We start from the raw sequence: 19,034 nt of genomic DNA, 5'->3' as shown, positions 1-19,034 counted from the left end.
TATTTTAATTTTACAGTCTTATGTTTACATGGCTTATATTTACACTGTCTAGAATGTTAATCTAAACAAATGTTTCCTAAATATGAGTGTCTAAAACTTTTTTCCAGAAAAAAACCTACAAAACAAATTTATTTTCCTATTTTACCGAACTTGCATGGTTACTCTTTCCTGTGATCTGAAGAGGAAGGATTTGAGGTTTTAGTGTTGTTGTCATCTGGATGGACATAAATGGTGGAAGAATGTGTTAAAAAGAGGTTTTATAGTGCAGAGAGTTAAATATGAAACGTTGCCAGTTGTGGGACACAGAAAATTGTACAGCAATCCTACAGAAACAACATCTCTGGTATTTTCCCACCACAGCAACATCCAAACTCTGATGCCATGGCTGTAGATTGATTTTTTATGGCTTTAAAGAGTGTAAACTCTGAACTTCCGGAAACTAAAGTAGTTGTAAATTAAATAAAATTTTTATAAAATCATGTGTAGTTGCGATCCAAGGCTTTCACTTCAGCACACTTAGGTACTGCTCTTACAGAAGGCAGAGGTTTCAGTTTAGCACATGCAGAGGGGCCTTATACAGAAGCAGTCTGTGTTTAAGCTCTGCCTCTCCAGCATGACCTGTGTGCTTCATGAAAACTTGGAACATCCCAAGAAGAAGCTGGGGGAAGGGAAGCAGAGGAGCAAAGCAGATGTGTCTTACTCAGGCTGTCTTACAAGCTATGATTCCAGCATTTGGTACCAAGCATATGCTATATTTTCTACTTGGAAGCTGGCTGCCACTTCAAATGAAAATGGTTTTGTATGTGCTGCACCATAAAATTACACAGACACACAGACACAGAGGGCCACTCTAACTAGCTGTTTACCTTTGTGCTTCTACCACAGCACAAAAGTTATAATCGGAGGAAGGAAACTCCTAGGAGATGTGAAGGCTTTAATTGTTTCAGCGTGCAGATGGTTTGCATTACACCAAATCGACACAGCTCAAGGTCAATTCATAGTTCAGTAATAGCTGCTTTGGCAAGTGAGCTTAGTTTGTTTACACCTCTTCTGGGAAAGTTTTAACTGCTATGTTACTTATTTTATAGGTATTTCTAGACTTAAGAAACACTGCAACAGGTGAAACTGGAGGAGCGTAGGTTGCCACAGCCATTTTCCTCGTGTCTGAAGCTTAGCAATTTTTAGACCAGCTAAATATAGCTTTTTTCCTACAACATTTGAACAACATGTTTCATCGTGTTCTCTTTTCTGTTACTGACATAGGAATTCTCTGTTAAAGGCTGACAAAGACATCTCCCACAACTCCAATTTCCTTTGCGATATTGAGATGTGCCACGCAACCTGTGCACCTAGAGACTGAAGTAGGACACAAGTAGTTAGTTACTCCTGTCCTTAACTATCAATCTGAGCTGCCTCTCTCTGAGAAGTTTCTGTTCCTTCTGCACAGGCAGCTCAGCTGTTCCTGCAGCAGCTGCTGAACCACCTCAGTTTAGGGCTTGGATGGTTAGGATAAACTGGAACAAATTTATTTATTTTTTTTTCCCTTAATAACACCAGGCTGAAATCTGCCACAGTAGAACAGCTGCCTCATCAGCTGAGCCATCCCTCCAGGCAAAATGGAGCTTTCCCAGAGGAGAACAAGCTGGGTACTGGGGCAGTGGAGGACTACTATAGCTACACCAAGGTAAGATGTCACTGGTCAGAGCTTGGAAAGCTCCATGTAGGAGAGGAATACAAAGCACACTGGGGCACAAAGCACCAGAGCCACATGCATGAGCCACAAGCACTTCCTTCTATGCAGTTTACCAACTGGATCCCAGATCTATCTGGGTAGCTGCCATTACAAAGGCAGTGCCATCAATGCCAACTGTGAAGAAACTGCATCTGGCATGAACTGTGCATGAATTTTGCTTTAGAAAGGATGATCTTTGTTCCTCCCACCTTGTCCATAAGATCTGCTGGTCGGTGCTTATTCTCATCAGCCATACGCTGTCTCCATCTTTCACCCTCTACCTCTTGTCCCACAGGAGCAGTGCCAGACCTGACATAGTCACGGGGCAGCACCACATCTGAGCCTGCACTCAGTGTCGGGAGTGCCAGACCTGGAGAGCAAACCACAGCAACGCACTGCCAAAGAGAGGTTATATGCATGTGGCTCAACAGATGTACAGATGTCTGTCCATATGTGCAGGTAACTTAACACTGGGAGTGCTCCTCCCCTCCTCTGACATGGGACCACTTTAGCAGAGTCACAGGGTAATTGAAAGATGGGTTGGACCTCAAAGTCAGTAAGTGGTGAGCTTGCAGTCTTATATTCAAAACATGTCAGAAAAATCATTTACGATAGCAGCAGAACAATGCTAAAAAGCTCATGCTCTTTGCTGTACGCACTAGGGTATCTACCTTCATTTTATTTCGAAGTCTTTCTAAAAACTCTTTGTTTCAAAGACTTGTTTTTAAATTAACTTATTAAAAGTCTGCAAAACCTTTAAAAATATTTTTGTGGCCAAGGTGTGAGGATTTGAAACAGAGAGGCACACCAACACTGCAAGCCATAGCTAAGAATTTCACATTTGTGTCCTGGAAGAAATCTCCAGCCACACTGCACTCGTTGGTCCTCGGTGTGGCTTTAACATCTGCTTCAGCATCTGCTCTTTCAGAGGACTTGCCCCTGTGTGCTTGGCTGCTTTTGAAGGCCTACTGCAATGGCTCAGGATGGCTGGCAGTGCTCACCAGCGCCCTGTGGCTGTGCAGATACCCTTACAAGGCAAGGCAGCAATCTCCCCCCTCCTCGGCAGGGCTCCAACAGCCACATCCACCGCTGTACATCCTGGAGTCCATTTCAAATAACTTTGGGAGGCAAAAGTCAGCCCAAGTTCTATGTCTAATTCTTCATGTAGATGATAAGCTGAGGTGCACTTACAGGACAGTGACTAGAGTCTGTCTAGCTCCTAACTTGGACAAGAGACTGCAGGCATCTGGACCAGAAAGTGTGCAGCTGCCAAAATTAAGCAGGCAGCTGGAATCAGAGCAAACTGCCTCTAGCAGCCCTGCCAACAGATTCTGCAGGTCAGCTATTGAAATTATTTGCACATCAGCATATTTCAAATTTTGAATGCAGCCTTTTGTGAAAGATGACAGTGAGAGCATTTGTAAAGAAGGGGTTGTTCTCGGACAAAAACAATTTACTAAAGAATCCATTTCCTTAACCAGACATCAAAAAGGTGGAAGGTTTTCCTAAAACTGGCACCAAGAGCATATCTGTGACATGGAGATAATTACTGGAAGTAACCAGTGAGACTGCCAAATCTGACTACAGCAGAACTGCCAGATTTTTTTCCTTCTTAACTGAAGCCAAAACACACAGGTGACTTTTAAGAAATGAAAGTGTGGAGAAGAGTGTAAAATAAGACAGCTCTTATGCACAGCACTTTAGCACAGTCTAGAGGACTTGTCTATGAAATGCTGCCAGCTGTTGGACCATGGCCAAATCATCTTAAAATTCAGATAGCCTGAGGGTGGGTGGGATGGAGGCGCACACACACATCAGAGGCCCCATGGCTCAGGGACATGTGCCCCAGTAGGCAATCTCAGTCCAGAGAAGGGTCAAAACTGCAAGTTGAGGGTACTTTAAAAAAAAAAAAAAGATAATGGATATTTATAAACTGTTAGTGAAACTGGATCTGTAGCAGCAAAACTCTGTTTTTACTGACTCTGCTAGACCCTACATCTCCTTTTTCACTGTCTACCCTAATGCCATGATTCTCAAGAACCCCCCAAGAGTGGGGCTGCTCTGGGAGGTCCAGACAGTTTGATGAGACACAGAGGGAAGAATAAAAAATCCAGATGGCTCATGTCAGGCCCTCTTGTCCCTTTTCTGTCTCCCTCTTTCCCTGGCAATGGGTCCTCTCTCTGGCCCCACATGGGGGATGTACATGTCTGACAGGCTGATCCTGCACTGCGTGGAAGGACCTGGCAGCAAAGGGGTGAAGCCCAGCAGCCTGGGGTGTGGGTTGAGGCAGGGAAGTTGTGGGAGCTGTGCAGCCCAGCACAGCTTGGAAGGTTCCTGCTGGGAGATGGAACATGGGATCTCAGATGAAGCCGAAGGAGAGAATTCCTGACCTACCCATAAAGGGTAGTGTTAAGGACACTTCTCAGACAGACAGCAGCTGCCAAATGACAACTGAAAATACAAATGTATTTTCAAAACATTTTTTCTTGTATTCATCCACTCCAATGTATTATTCTTGTCTTTAGTTATATCTGCTGATTACAGGGAAAATAATATAAAGAAGTCAGTAAAATCATAATTCACAAATGCAAGTGTCAGAGATTTTATTCCTTCCACTCCCTCATATTGAGTTAACTCTGAATTTACCTTCATCTGTAATCCTCAGCTTTAAGAAATTAACCTTGCTTTCCTTCCCCAAATAATGGATTCTTTAACAAATTCAGTAATATTCATAGAAGTTAAAGGTAAAGCATAAAGAAGAAACAATCAGGTTCTCAGAACTCATAACTCTGTGCCACCTAGTGCATTCATTCACCCATAACATTTTGCAAGAAGGAGTTCATCCACCTTGTGGTGATAGGTAAGGAACACTACTCACAACCATATCTAAAACCAGTTTCTACTTCTGACTGCCCAGACTGAGACTTACTTTAAGGCAAAACAAAATAACAGATTTGCATGCCATGGGCAACTCCCTCCCTACAAAACAACGAAGAAAAGAAAGCTGGAGGCCAACAACTAAAAGTTAAATCAGCACATTTGAAAACTGAGGCCAAACTGACTTGCTGAGGGCCATATCTAATCAGTCATTAGCAGAGCAAGGACTGCAAATCTGGCTTCCTCAGCCCCTGTTTCATGCTCTAATTCCCACTTCCAACAAACTGTTTTATAATAATCATAAGACCTTACTGATTAGTCATATATGCAGATAAGGAAATCTCTCTTCAAGGTTACTGTAAAGGAAAATATTACTCAGGATAGCAAAAGGAAGGCCGAGGGAAGAGAACAATGCAAATGGAAAACAGAGTGGAGTATAGACCAAGCAGTGTGCCTCTAAACCAAAGTTCAGGAGTACTGGGAAATATAAAAGTAGTGTTCAGCCTTGTGGTACACTGGCCTTCCTTCCCTAGAGAATAATGTTGCAGAATTTTCTGATAAGAAATTGTCATAGAAAAGCCTAGTGAAATTAAGACAATGTAATTTTTATCCTGACATCAACTAAGTGAGATCAGCCCCAGACAGGATGCATGGTACTGACCTCATCCTGCTGCCCCATGGTAACCATCATCACTGCCTTGCTCTCACCTAGGATTGTAAAGCAAAATAATCAATGATTGTATGTATCTTCCTGTAAACAAACACTCTGTCAGAAAAGACAAAACCTTAAATGGGGATTTACTATGGCTACAATACACACGTGCAAGCACCAGCAGAGAAAGATGGAGAAGTATAGGGTATGATTTAGGCAAATCAAGTAATTGTAACCAGTTATCCACCTTACTGCAACACATCAGCAGGCAAAATACCTGAAAAAAACATGTACAGCTTTCCATGGGTTCACAAGACTAATTGTAATATATGTGTCTGAAGACCTCTTGAGATCCCATGATGAAAGTTTTCTTCTCAAATGTAAAGGGGAGCTAATTTTTCCATTTTTCTCTAGGGATTATCCAAACAGGGCAGGCGTGTAGAGACCAGCCAAGTTTGTCTTCTTAGAAAACTGTCCAGCATCCAAGCATCATGGTTTCAGCATCATCTGGACCAGGAGCTGATCCAAAATTCATCCACAGGAGGGGCCTCTTGATTAGGAAGCAAGGCACAAGTCATAAGGAATTTGAAGGTCACAGATGAAAGGTGATCAAGATGCAAACTGCTGTTGGATTGAACATCCCAACTGAGATGTCACAACCATAATGTAAGGTGTGTATCTTGAAAGAAGTGATAAAGGGATTTAATCTAATTTTTTTTTCAAGGTTTGCTACATCATTTCTGAAATAAGCATTCAGAAAAAAACCAAGCAAAACAAAACAGAACAACCAAACAAAAACCAAACCAACAAACCAACCCAACAAAAAACCAATGACAACTGATCATCAGCATATTATTTGAAGGACAAACCAGATCTGAAAAGCTTGTAGGATTGTACGTTTTGTATCTGTGCCTCTGTGTCCCCAAGAAACTATACAACAGCCTTTTCTATCCAGGCAGCCTTTTTCACTTGGCAGTGAAGTATCATAAGGTCTCAGGAAGCAGAGGTGCTGAATCACCAGGGGACTTATCCTGCAGGAATGGAGGCTTACTGTAGCTGAAATAAAGAGGGGAGGGAACATGATAAACAGGCTATTGCTTGAGAACTCCTGCAAGTTCTAAGAGAACCCAACATGTTTTGATTTGGGGAAGCCAGCTACTTCTCCATGCTTTGGGTAGGAACAAGACTACTCCCCATAAGGTTAACTAGTAGGACTTCAGTTTTGTTGCATTTAAATGGCATGTAACTGGTGACAATTTCCCCTTTCCCGGCAACGATATTGAAGCATTAACACTACACCACTGAATTTTTACACACCTATACACATTATTTGCAGAGTAAATGGGAAAGGTTTAAGTTCTTATCCCCAGTTCCTGTGGAGCACACTGATAAAAGACAACACATACAAGAATGGAGCTTCACTGTAGAATGAGATCCCTTGGAGAAGGGGAGCACAGAGTGCAGCACATGCACATAGCTGGGGGGAAACTGAGCTCCTGTGAACGAGCAGGCTCTTCTGCACTGAGGAAGAGTCTGGAGGGCAGCTTTTAGGCAGTGTCACCAGTTAGAGGAAGCCATGAATCAATATGAAAAAATGCTACCTGTTGTCATTTGATTCCTGCTCTCTGGGAAACAAGACTTTTCATTTCTGTAAGAAAAACAAACAGAACAACATAGGGCTCTGTTGTCTGCCCATTTTCCTAACAGCTGTCTTTGTTACTGCTGGTTGGCATGCTACTTGGATCAAAGACTGAGAAAAAAATTTTTCCTATCTTCACCCAGCAATGTTATCATTAAAAATAATCAAAAACCACTCCCCACCTTCCTTCCCCACCAGGGAAGGTTTTGCATCATGCCCTTCCTGCACTGAGTCAAAAGGCAGCAGCAATCTCTTCTGTGTATATTTCCAGCAGCTGCTAATGCCATAAGACAAACAAAAAGGCTGTAATTCTTTTTAAAAAACCCAGATAATATGAAGCTGGAAGAGTATTTGAGAACATGGGATATGAGTTTCCCAACAGTTCTGACTTTCTTTTCTAATCAGTTCTCACTGCCATCTCTTTATTTGCTCAGGGCAGGTCTTCGTGGGATGAATCAAGTAGTCTGCATCACATCATAAGCCCAGCTACCTTCCTAAATATTCAAATACAAAATAAAATCAGTCTCTTGAGTAAGTGCACTAGAAAGTGTCTGATATTAAATATCTCTTCAGACCCTTGTTATACTCGTAAACCAGTCACCCCTTTACCCCCTTGGATTAATAGATTAGGAGAAACCTGACATGGCTGCTGGTAATTCTATTTAGACTGGTGTTAAATGGATATGAAAAACACAATCAGGCCATGAAGGGTAGAATGAAAGCCACTGTTACTCTGTTTGCCAGCCTGTCTCTAACTGAAAGGCAAAGTTCAGTACTCCATCTGTCATCTACAGCATATGGACTATTGAGAAAAATCAGTTAGGACTTCACTGAGACAGAGATTTGCAGGGCCCAGCATTTACACCCCATTTGATAATTTCCCTACCAGTGCTCATTTTCTTTTCATGTTTTGAGGGTTCAGTAAGGCACTCAGGACACTACTGTGGTCAGTGATCTATCACCCAGCAACTGTGCAGCTTCCATGTACAATCTAATCTACAGCATAAAGCAGCAAAATACACATCTTCAAGCACAAGCTCTGAAGCAACATCCATTTGCCTTCACATGCCACATCAAAACCAACTCTCCTAGTGGCTGCTGTCCTTATCTGCATGTTGAAAAATCTACCCTGAAGATAAGACAGAAATAAATGCTCTCTGCTCCTCCTGCTGCAGTCACAACCCAACCCTCAGGCTCCACAGGGAACTCAATGTTTTAAAGGATCAGGTCTCCTTGAACTTTTTCTCCAACCTGATTAAGCAATGCCATTTAAATACTGGAGAACCACCTGGAACATACAGGACCTTCAAGCCTGTATTACCTGTATTAAATTAGCAATGTGATCATCTGTGCTCTGATGAGCCTGCTGAGATACTAATCTCAGATATAATATAAGATATTAATAACTTTGAATTAGGAAGAAAATTAGCACAATAAAAAATGCAGTAGGTGTTTTACATCCTACACCTGACACAACACTGACAGGAGTGGAAAGGATTGTGAAAAAATGTGTGTATTAGAAATAAATAGTGGAAAAAGAACATTGATCTTACAATGGCAGCTGACAAAATGGCAGGTTGAGGCTGGCTACACTTTTAGGAAAACATATTTTCTAGGAAGACAATACAAACCTCTTGAATATGAAAACACCTAACGGTGCAAAAAAAAGTGCATTTCAAATGTTCCTCTTGTCTAATAGGAAAATTTTCCTGTAATTTGAAGCATTGCCTGCTTCTCCAATGGAACTAGAAAATCAGTGCTGTTTGACTATATGGATCTGGTTGCTAAACTATTGATAATTGATCTTCTCTAGGTTTCAGTGATGTATACTTTAAGCAGTGAGCTTGATACCTTTCTGTTTGAAAGGTCAGGCCTGAATATTAACCAAAAACTTAACATGGAAAAAAAACCCCAACAACCCAACTTAAGAAAAAAAGTTTAAAGATAGATTTACTGATCACTGTTTTTTTAAAAAAAAAAAGTTTAAAAAACATAATGGCATACAAGCACAATTCAGATTGTGTCTGTGGGGTGAAAATTTCCACCAGTAAGCTGAAGTTCATTCTGTTAAAAGTATCAGTTCTGGTATTAACTCTGGTGGTATGATGATACAAGTCCCCTCACCACATGCCCCATCCAGTCTTTACTTACTGTGCTTTGAGGTCTACTCTGAGTTCTAAAACCCTCTCCTTGTTTAAATGTGTCTTTTGGATTAATCCTACTTGCAACATTCAACTACTGCCTCAGTTATCATCGACCCAAGGGTTTGTTCAGTGTGCCCAAGAAAACCCAATAGACACTTCCATGGTGCTTGTGTCAGAGAATAATGAAGAAGTCCAAATATATGATCAACTAAATTCAATTCTTTAAAATGTTACAATTAATTTATGATTTAAAGTCAGTATTGTACAGAGCCCATTTTAATAATATTTCTGTGTGGGAGGGTTGCAAAGAGTAGTGCCCCAGGAACTGTTGTGGATACTTTGAAATTGTTTTTTGAAAGCTTGGAACTAATTTCTAGTTTATATAATTGATCAAGCCTTTTATTTTTGCCCAATATATTTCCTTAATAGTAACCTGAGCAATATACACAGTTGGAACTGAAATCAGCTTCAGTTTTGGTTTAAAAGCTTTTGCAGTTACTGTCAAAATTTAAATCTTGCTTTGCCTGCCAAAACAAATATAATTCAGTTTTCCTCTTTTTCTTTCAACCACTACCAAGCATAACCAGGTTTAACATAGATTTGAAATATGTGAGCCATAGACCCCATGCCCATTTCACAGAGTATACACCATTACTGAGAGTTAGTAGAGGAAAACAATCAATAGCTCAAAGGTTGTTCTCATTATTAATCAAGAACTGCACACACCTACATTATGATATTCTGCTCTTTGTGTCAGTTTTTTCTCCATGGGTTATTTCTGAGGAAATGTTCAGCTACCTTTTAAGGGGAGGAACTGAAACCACTTTCAGTTTCAGGTACATTTAGGTGACAACCTCAGTGCCCTTCCATGTCCAGAAATTTCAGTATTAGCACCTCTCATTCTTCATGGCATTCATGCAAATTGAAACAATCTGAGGGGGTGTTATTATCCAAGTCATTTGCAACACGCTATATCTCTTTCTATACTTTACCAAGTGCCTCAGGTCTCATATAAATTTCATCTCTCAGTTAGAGAAAATTTGAATGTAGTGAGACCTCTTTGGGCAGGCTTGACAACTTGAAGAAGAAAATAAATTATATCTGTGACTTATGCATGAAAAATTCTAACTTTTTTATTCAATTAGGATGATAGACAAATAGGAAAATATTAAAATCCACATAATGGCTTTGATACTTGTTAGATTTTTGAGAAGGCCCTGGCAGGTCAGTCAGAGGTGTTGTGCCTATAATTGGCAACGTGGTAGTACAGGAGAGGATTGCTGGAAAGGAGTTTCATTCATCCCACTGTGCTTGCTCATAGAAGAAATTGGCAACTCTTTCCCCAGCTTTTTCTGAGTGCTCTGTTACAAGACTGCAGAGAATCTGTATACATAGTTTAATCTCTATAGGAAGTCTGTTGAGGAGGGAAACATCTAGGGCCACACAATTTTCACCTGAACCATATATTTCTGCCATTGGGTGCCTGCAGTATGTTTGACATTGTGAGTTTTGTTTTCAAAGGTTTAACCCCTAAGCCTTTGTGATCTGTAAGAGCAGCTTCATGATGGAATTTCCTAGACCTTTTTATAATTAAATATTTATGTGTATATGTACGCACACTCAAAGAAAGGAGCTGAAAAATTAGGCCTTTTGAGCTCCAACAACTTGTTAACAAAGTCAAGCTGTGTGACCATATTCCAGATTCTGAGATTGTTTGACCACTCATGTGTGCACCCAAGCGCTCCAGTTGCTGGCAGAATTGCACAGGAGGGAAATCCACTGGAAATCAGTTGACTCTCTTTGCAAAATCAGCAGTTAAGAGTCTGTAAGAAGTTCCTCTTTCCCACAAGGGAAATCTTAAGCCTAGATTCTCAAACTGTGGCTCAACAAGACATTTGTTCAGGGTTATTTGGAGTTTAAGGTGTTCCAGCCACATCATAACACCCATCCCCTGTTGTGCTGACAGCACTGTTCACAGGCTGTATTGAGAACTGAAGAGCCAGTTGAGCTTTGCAGGGACAAACATTAGAAGTTACAACATTTTCCTGACCCATTTGAAAAGAGCATTGTCCAAAACCTGCAGTCCTGGTGCCACTGGGAGTGGAAGAGCAAGGGGAGCACAGAAAAGTATATGTGCATGAACAAGTGTTTAGGACCAGGAACTACAGCTGGGCGCCAAGCTCTGCTGCACTCAGGGCACTGCCAGGTCACTGCATCAGAATGAAGTGCAGTTTATGTCACCTGTATCAAGAAGGAGATATATTCACATTGCCTGACCAATCTGAAATGGTGTTAGGTCATAGAGAGTTGGAGTCCAAAGCATTGTTTGCCATCATCACAAAGTAATTATCTCCCTGTGTGAAGGAACTTAAGCAATTACAGAGGTGACATGACTCTTTACAAGAGAAGATCTAACCTGTACCATTACAAGACTGCTGCCAATATAATGACTTCAAACTTGTGCTTTAATGTTACAAACAAAAGAAAAAAAAAATGCACTTCAAAAGAAAACAGTTATCCCAGGAGGAAGAAAAGGTACAAAGCCCAGGACTATGGTCTGTTAGCAAGTTATCCCTCTCCATAAATACTGAAAAGTTTGAGTATTCCTGCAAAATCCCTTCACAAATTTAATTGATGTTCACTCTCTGGGTGACACATTCCCAAATACATGTGTGATCTTAGCAACTCTGCATTTGACTAGCATAGCTCATTCAAAATTTACTGGTTTTGCATGCCATGTGATTTTCAAAGTCATGATATAGATAAAGAAAAAGCAGGCATCACTGGGGAAAGCTCTGTGCCAAGAATCTAATGCCTATTTTAGCGATGTAGTGCAACACACAGCTCTGTAAAAGACAGTAATTGGTGCTGAGAATCCAAAGTCCTCCATATAAACCCTTCACAATGTTTACTTAAGAAAATCTCTACTTTGATCCAGTGGACTGAGCATGTTAGGTTGGCTCTTGGAGTGCCTCTTCTCACAGGCTTCAGGAAGAAGCTTAATTTTCACCTGAAGTGGAATTGATTTGATGTGTCCTATGGCCACTCCCTGATATCAACCAAAACAAGGAAAGTGAAGACAACTGGAAGGTTTGCTTCAAAAGCACAGTCCTGCATATAAGCACAACCCTGCAGACTAGACACCATCCACAGAATAAGAATGCAAGAATAATTTTGTAAAGAAGATAGGTTCAGTCTTTTTCCCATCTTCTGAGCCCTTCACAATCTTACACTAAACACCTGTTTAGTTTTATATATGAGATGCAGGTTCAAACTTTAAACAGAAGTTAAAAATCACCTTAAGGCTGATAAAGTCCAGAAAATTGTAGCACGGAAGGAAATAGTAATTTTGAGAAGGTAGCTGAGCTTGGAGTTGTGTTTAATTAAATAGTAACCTAATTACAGCTTTTGCAACAATGTTCTCATTCAGAGATGTTAAAATAATTTTTTTAATTCTAATTCCTTTTTTATCTACAAGAGAAGTAGACAAGTCCTAGAAAGACAAAGTGATCTGAGCAGGTCGGTAGCAGAGGAAGGAGTGAATTCAAACCTTGCAGATTCCCGTGGTAGCTCCGTTTGCACTGTGCATGCAGGACAGCCGTGCGTAAAGAAAATGACCCAACAGGAAACATTCCAGGTTTTCTGCATGTAAATAATTTCTGCCTCAAAACCAGTGGATGATGGATGCTGAAAATAGCATTTGAATTCTCATCTTTCGTGTATCATCTGTCAGGCACCCACTGACCCACACAGCTAATGAGGAAAGAGATTTGCAAAAACTGTCACCCACTGAAAGCAGCCAAAGTGTGACTTCTTCCAAGAGGAAGGAACTCAGTAGGAAAAAACAGTACTTCTTTGATGTGATATTGTTGCACACAAACAAATGCACATGAAATTTGGCTCCCCTAAGTACTGTAAGGCTCAAAGAGCAAGAGACAAATTCCTTGCTCAGTATTCATACCCAGGAGAGCACTAGCTCTTTTTTAGATCTCTCGCAGGGAAGCCGTATGTGTCTTGAGTAAAAATTATTTTTAATGCCCTTCTCTCTTTGCTCCCATCGTATTTTCTTGCTGGCAATTGCACACACTTCCAAAACCTGTGTTGCCATGTACTTCATACTCTCCATCCCTGCTACTCTGCTTTTCAGCATCCGAGCTATTCCTCTTCACTCTTCCCAACAGCAAGACACACGGAGCTCACAAGAAACACTGTGTCCTCAGACACCATTTGGGTGGCTGGAGCAGCATCTCTTCTACAAAATAAAGTGTTGCACTTGCAGAGAAAATTCAGTGATGACCTGGAGGACACACAGCAAGCTCAGCTAGGGTGCTCAGAAATTTTAGAATCATAGAATCATTAAGGTCCTAAGGCCACTAAACCATATTGTGTGCCATGTCTACTCATTTTTTGAACACTTTCACAGTGACTTCACCTCTTCTCTGGGCAGCCTGTTCCAGGGCTATCCTGAACAATCACTCTAGTCACTAGAAGTCATTACACATCTTTGTGTATATGTAATATTGCTTTTACTTATCTGGATTATTTTACTTTTTGGTAGAATTATAATTTCATAAAAATTGGTTTTGACACAAGTCTGTAGCAAGTTCCAATTTTTTTCCTACTAAAGAAGTAAAATTATAAAAATGCTTCCTGGAATCTGTCTGACATGTCTATGGCAAAGGCTGAGGATAAAGTTTAACTTTGTCCATCACAAATGTTTCCCAGCTGGATTTTAGGCTTTCTGCATATGCTATAAGAATTTTGCTCAAGAGAAACCTGGAAAGGAAAAGTGCTGCAGTATTTTTTAATTTGGAATCCTCTGAGAAAATACCTCTTTGGCTGATTCACTGGTGAGTAAGCAATCATCACAGAGGAATGTAAGCATTGGGTTTCACCTCAGCTGTACATAAGTATTTCTTTCTGCTTTTTCCACCAAGTTAAGCTTGCTTTGCTTTGTGTGTCCTCAGACTATTTCACTGAAATGCCAGTGTATCATCTTTAGTTAATGATTGTGTTGCTGGGCTTCAGAGCTGACTCAGAACAAATTTTTGCAATCCTCAAGGAGGAGTCCCTTGCCCTCCTTAGTATTTAGTACCTTCCTTTAACTAGGGCTATGGCTATAATCACCTATGACTGCATATCCTGCAATTGATAAATTAAAGTAGGATGATAGTAATGACTTTGAAGACAAGTGGCATCTGTTTGATTCCTTAGATCAGACTGATTTCAGGAAAAAAACTTCAAAGCACAAATTGCTGTCTAAAAGGGGTGTCTGTTGTAGTGTGTTAATATATTTGGGAAGCAATCTTTCATGTACATAATTGGGCAGGTTCTGAGAGCAGTTATAGTGCCTCAAAAATATATAATGTCCATTATATATAATAGATAATACTGCAAAAAAAAAAAACAAAACCCAAGAATTCTAGTTTCTTGCCATACAAGACAAAATAGTCTTTTAAGACCTTAGCATAACTTTTCATAAGATACCAAAATATGCTTAACTTAAATAGAAAATATTTATTCTGTACAACATTATTGAAAAAAACCGCCCAGCCCAGACCCAAACAACCCACCACATAAATCTGATAATGTGATATCCCTTGGGCAGGAAAAGTGACACAGGGTGTACAACTGGTGTGTCAGAACATTAGTTTTATGTATGTGTGCATCTTATCATGGGGCAGAAGGAAGGGAAGAGGATACTTCTTGAAGACAGAAGTATTTTGGTTGGGCACAAATTTTACAGCTGGTAGCTTGCAGCATGGCCCAGCCTGTGCTTGGAAGTTCTGTGGATAATGAAAGCCAGGCTAGGCTGTTCTATGGATCTCTCTTGATTCTTACAGCAAACAACATAAATTCTTACACTGAATAAAATGAACATGACCAATAATAGCTGGGTCTGGGGTTGTTTGGTTTTCATCCCTCTCCCTCAATAAAAACATTTCTTCCATATGAATTCTGAAGATAGTGAAAGGGTTAAATTGACCACTGTGGATATACATATATCAATTTGTTTTCACAAATTATGTTTTGAATAACACTTTTCAGTCAAACCAGTAACACTCTAAGTTTAGACCAGACCTGCATTAATGAAGGGGGTTTTTGGTGCTTAAATAGAAGGCTTGAAAAAAAGAACTTACACACAAAAAAACTTCCCACAATTCTTCATCTTCCCTCCCCCCTAAAAATAAAACCAGACTAGTGTCTGTATGTTATCACAGGTGACATCTCAGAGGTTTCTACTGATTAGGTGTAAGTGACCCCACAGTTGCCAAAACCAACAGGAAAAACACTGTTCTGTGGGATTAATTTTCAGTCAGTTAACTGAAAACTTAACTGGGGCAGGAGTGACCCAGCTGGCAGCAGCCAGTTGCACCCAGACCCAGCTGTGCTGTGAAATCACAGCACTGGGTGGGAAATCCAGCTTTGCTGGCCATGCCTAAGTGAGACGTTCTTCCTGAGCAGCCAGATGAGGCAGGCAGACCACAATTCAGCACAGAGCTGACAAGAGAAAGCAGTGATTACATGAGCACGAGATCCCTTACCTGACCACTGGAGTAAGATGAATCTAAGGTGTCATGGGGAGAGAGGCAGTCCATTAATCTTCCATTCCGCCGGCAGCCCAGGTGCACCAGGTCTCGGCAGTGAGCATGGCAGGTGTACCTGCAGTCTTAAAAACCCACACACAGACACCAGGAAAAGAAAAGAAAAAAGAAGAAAAAAAAAAATTAAAATTGGAAATTAGGTTTCCACAGGCAGAACATAGGAGTGAGGCACATCCTCATTTGCTACGTGACCTCAGAGAAATAACCACCTCTCAAGTGAATTTCCCCACCCGTATCGAAGATAATAATAGCTACACAGTGCTGGAGACGTGAATTCACCGGAGCGAAGGTGACAGTGCAGCACACCTCCCAGTGTCACGCTGACAGGCCTGCAGTCAAGCAGGTCTTTAGTTAGATCAGGGCTGCCTCAATGAGATGGTCTTGCAAAAGCTCTGTGCCACAAATGAGGCATTAGCTGCTGCAATGTAAGCACGAAAGGGGCAATTCTCAGAAAAGACACAACATTTTTGACTTACAGACAAAAATTTCCACCCCCATAGAATTATTGCTACATGGTTTTTCATGTTTTAAGCTCTAGGTACTCATAGGAATATGAATATTGAAAGCAGAATAAATGGCTTATCTGAAGCTTAATTATGGTGATAAATCACATAGATGCTTTCAAAAACAATTCAGAAATTTCACTTGCTGGCTATTAAAGTCAACTAAGATGGCTATTAGAAATGTAAATTCATTATAGCAGGCAGATGGCCCTATCTCTATTCTCTAGTAAGAAATAGATGATTCATACTCTCTCTAATCTCAGAGAAAGAGTCACTTTAAGAGTATTTTCAAAAAACAGCTTGTATTTGCTTTGAAGTCCTGTTGTGTTTGCTGGTTTTCTATGTAAGCTGGGCAGAGCTCATGATGCCATCTTTGTCTAGTACTGAATGTCACTTTCTATTTTTAGGTTTTAAATTGCTTATAATTTTGCCAAATAGCAACCACTTGTACTTCAAGTTTCCATGCTGGGGAACATCATGCTGTTTGTTTTAGAACATTTCAGCTAAAACAATTCAGCCATTTCCAAAAATGACTTTTGGAGGAAATGCTTTCATTTTCTCTAACTAAACTACACTTACTTTTTTTTTAATCGTTATTATTATTGTTACAAAGCTTTACACTTTCAAGATTTATAGCAAAAGATGAATTCTGAATGGGCTCTTTTGTTTCCTTATTGACCTCTCAAAAATTTCAGTTTCCCTTCTGGTGAATTAGTTTCAGATTGCAAGAAATTAATTCTTGAACTTTCCCATTTCCAATTGATACTCATCATGGTGTTATGGGGCAAGACATAAGAGTGTTCTCTGAAATTAATATTCCTCTTGGTTAGGCACTGGATCTTTAATTTAAGACCCTTGTACCATCAGACCGTTCGAAATTAAAAATTATAATGTGGATAAAATGTAAACCTGCAATCACATTCCTGTGCCTGATACCGAATTTATGTTACACTTGCATTAAGGCAAGTTTAATTGTATTTATTTGGCACAAAGTCAGCCTGTCAAAACTTTTTTAACACCAGCAACCCAGAATAGTGTGTCGATCCTGGATCAGCTCTTTGAGGCAGATAACTGGGATGTTTCTGATCTGAAAACGGACTGACTACATCACAACAAGTATATCACAATAATATCACTGTCTCTCAAGTCACACTCCTCTTGAGACATCAGCAAATAGCTTCCAGCTAATTATGGGTTACAATGGACCCTACTTCAGTATAAATCAAAGCACTGAAAAGGACTCAAACTCTCTAAAACAGTCACTGTATTTAATGCAAAGTTTGAAAAAGGTGAAGCAAAACAGGCAGAAGACTACAGAGACAAATAAAAAGAATGATTAAGGCAGCTGTACAGTGCCCAGGAGAAATGGTAGCTGTCCCTAAATCCTTGTGTGATGCTGGCAAGCCATGTCAGGCTTGCTCCAGTTGCTGCCTAATTTCTCCTGGGTTCTACATTTGAGTTCCTTTATCCAATTTTTAGTAAACATGGAGTATTCCCAAATCAGCTGAAATCAGGGAGAACTGCACTTTTGCCCCAAATGAGGTTTTCCCAGGGCTCTGTTTTATGCTCATGCAGCTGGGATTATTTTTCAGATGACTCATGCACCTCATGAAATTCTGGGGGAGACAGAGCACTTATTTTTGTGGATGCCTTGAGAAGAGAACTATTTTGTCTTTGGGAAGGGACCCCATGAGACACAGTGGAAAAGCCAACAGGAACAAATAAAATTTGAAGCCATTGTTCATCAGGTAAGGGGGAACAGGGCATCTTCATGTGAAAATCAGGATGGGAGCACTTAATCAAAAATTACATTACACTGCATAAGCAAAAGGAGATCAAATGAAAGTAGCATCTTAATTTCTTTTTTTTCCCCATAATTTCTCTTTTTACTTCACAAATTCAGGTACCTTCTTTAGAAAAATCCTTATGAGATTGCACTGTATGCCCACCTTTCAATTCTTCCCCTGTAGTTATGACAGAGCTGACCATTACAACTACAAATACTCTCAAAGCTAATTAAGTTTTATGAAAATTATCTCCTGGATAAAGGAGGGGGACCCAAACTAACACCCACACTCAGGGCAAAGCTGGCAAAATTCAGCCATTATGCCCTTGTCTGACAATGTCTGGACAGCCAGCTACTGCACATCACCTGCGTGCTGAGGAGGTTATGGGGAATGTCTACAAATCTGTAGGACACCGGAGTTCACTAATTTCCCAACTTCCTTTGACTGTGCAAATGTATGTACTGAGCATGCACCAATTCACAAATAACATTAGGAAAAGAATCTGTTAGCTAAACAGTGTTCTGAAACAGGATTACTTATTCAGTTAGGAAACATTAACTCTCAATGCTATTTTGTTTGTCATTTATATTCATTTTAATTTGTGAGTCCATAATGTCATTTGCAAGACAAGCCCATCATTTCCACCTGGCTATTACAGGCATAATTACAAAAAATGTAAAAGCTTCATCTCTAAAATTGTTCCAATCTTAAACTAGATTTTAACATACTGTTTAAAAGTCTAGGAAGCAAGATTAGAAAAAGGAATTTTTTTTTCCCTAAAACAGTAGATCTATGTATGATCTTTCCTTCGTATGTGTTTTAGTTTTAAATATATTATTTCATTCCAGTTCTGGCATACAATGTTCCACAAAGATTCAGACAGCATCAAATTTAGAAAACACCTTTTTCTGGTAAACCTTTACTGGAGCACTCCCAAAATTTTCATGAGTTCAAAAAGTAGCTATAATTCTGGAAAGACTGTTTTGGTCATCAGATCATAGATTGCCATATCATTTCTGCTTGGAAAGCAATCAGAATCAAGTGCTCTTTCCCGATGGGGCCTGAAATGAATCCTGTTCTTTGAAATCAGAGCTC

General features: G+C 40.1%; 1 protein-coding gene and 1 long non-coding RNA gene across 3 annotated transcripts in view; one reads left to right on the top strand and one right to left on the bottom strand.

Annotated features, from left to right (window-relative positions):
* RASSF3 (Ras association domain family member 3) overlaps window positions 1–19,034 on the bottom strand; it is a 93,364-nt gene that overhangs the window by 62,282 nt on the left and 12,048 nt on the right. The window contains exon 2 of one of the 2 annotated variants that reach the window (XM_015627372.2): window positions 15,590–15,714. In XM_015627372.2, coding sequence (XP_015482858.1) covers window positions 15,590–15,714 — 125 coding nt within the window. Of the gene's footprint in view, window positions 1–12,594; window positions 12,649–15,589; window positions 15,715–19,034 lie in introns of those variants that run through there. The other variant, XM_033514643.1, reaches the window with a different exon arrangement.
* Window positions 1,550–5,950, top strand: LOC107204383. The gene is made up of 3 exons (XR_001521571.2): window positions 1,550–1,684; window positions 2,028–2,191; window positions 5,676–5,950. It is a non-coding gene; the product is annotated as an uncharacterized LOC107204383 (long non-coding RNA).

Source organism: Parus major, chromosome 1A (genome assembly GCF_001522545.3).
Source record: "Parus major isolate Abel chromosome 1A, Parus_major1.1, whole genome shotgun sequence".
In the NCBI taxonomy this organism is placed as follows: Eukaryota; Metazoa; Chordata; class Aves; order Passeriformes; family Paridae; genus Parus; species Parus major.
This window is presented reverse-complemented; position numbering and strand designations above follow the sequence as displayed.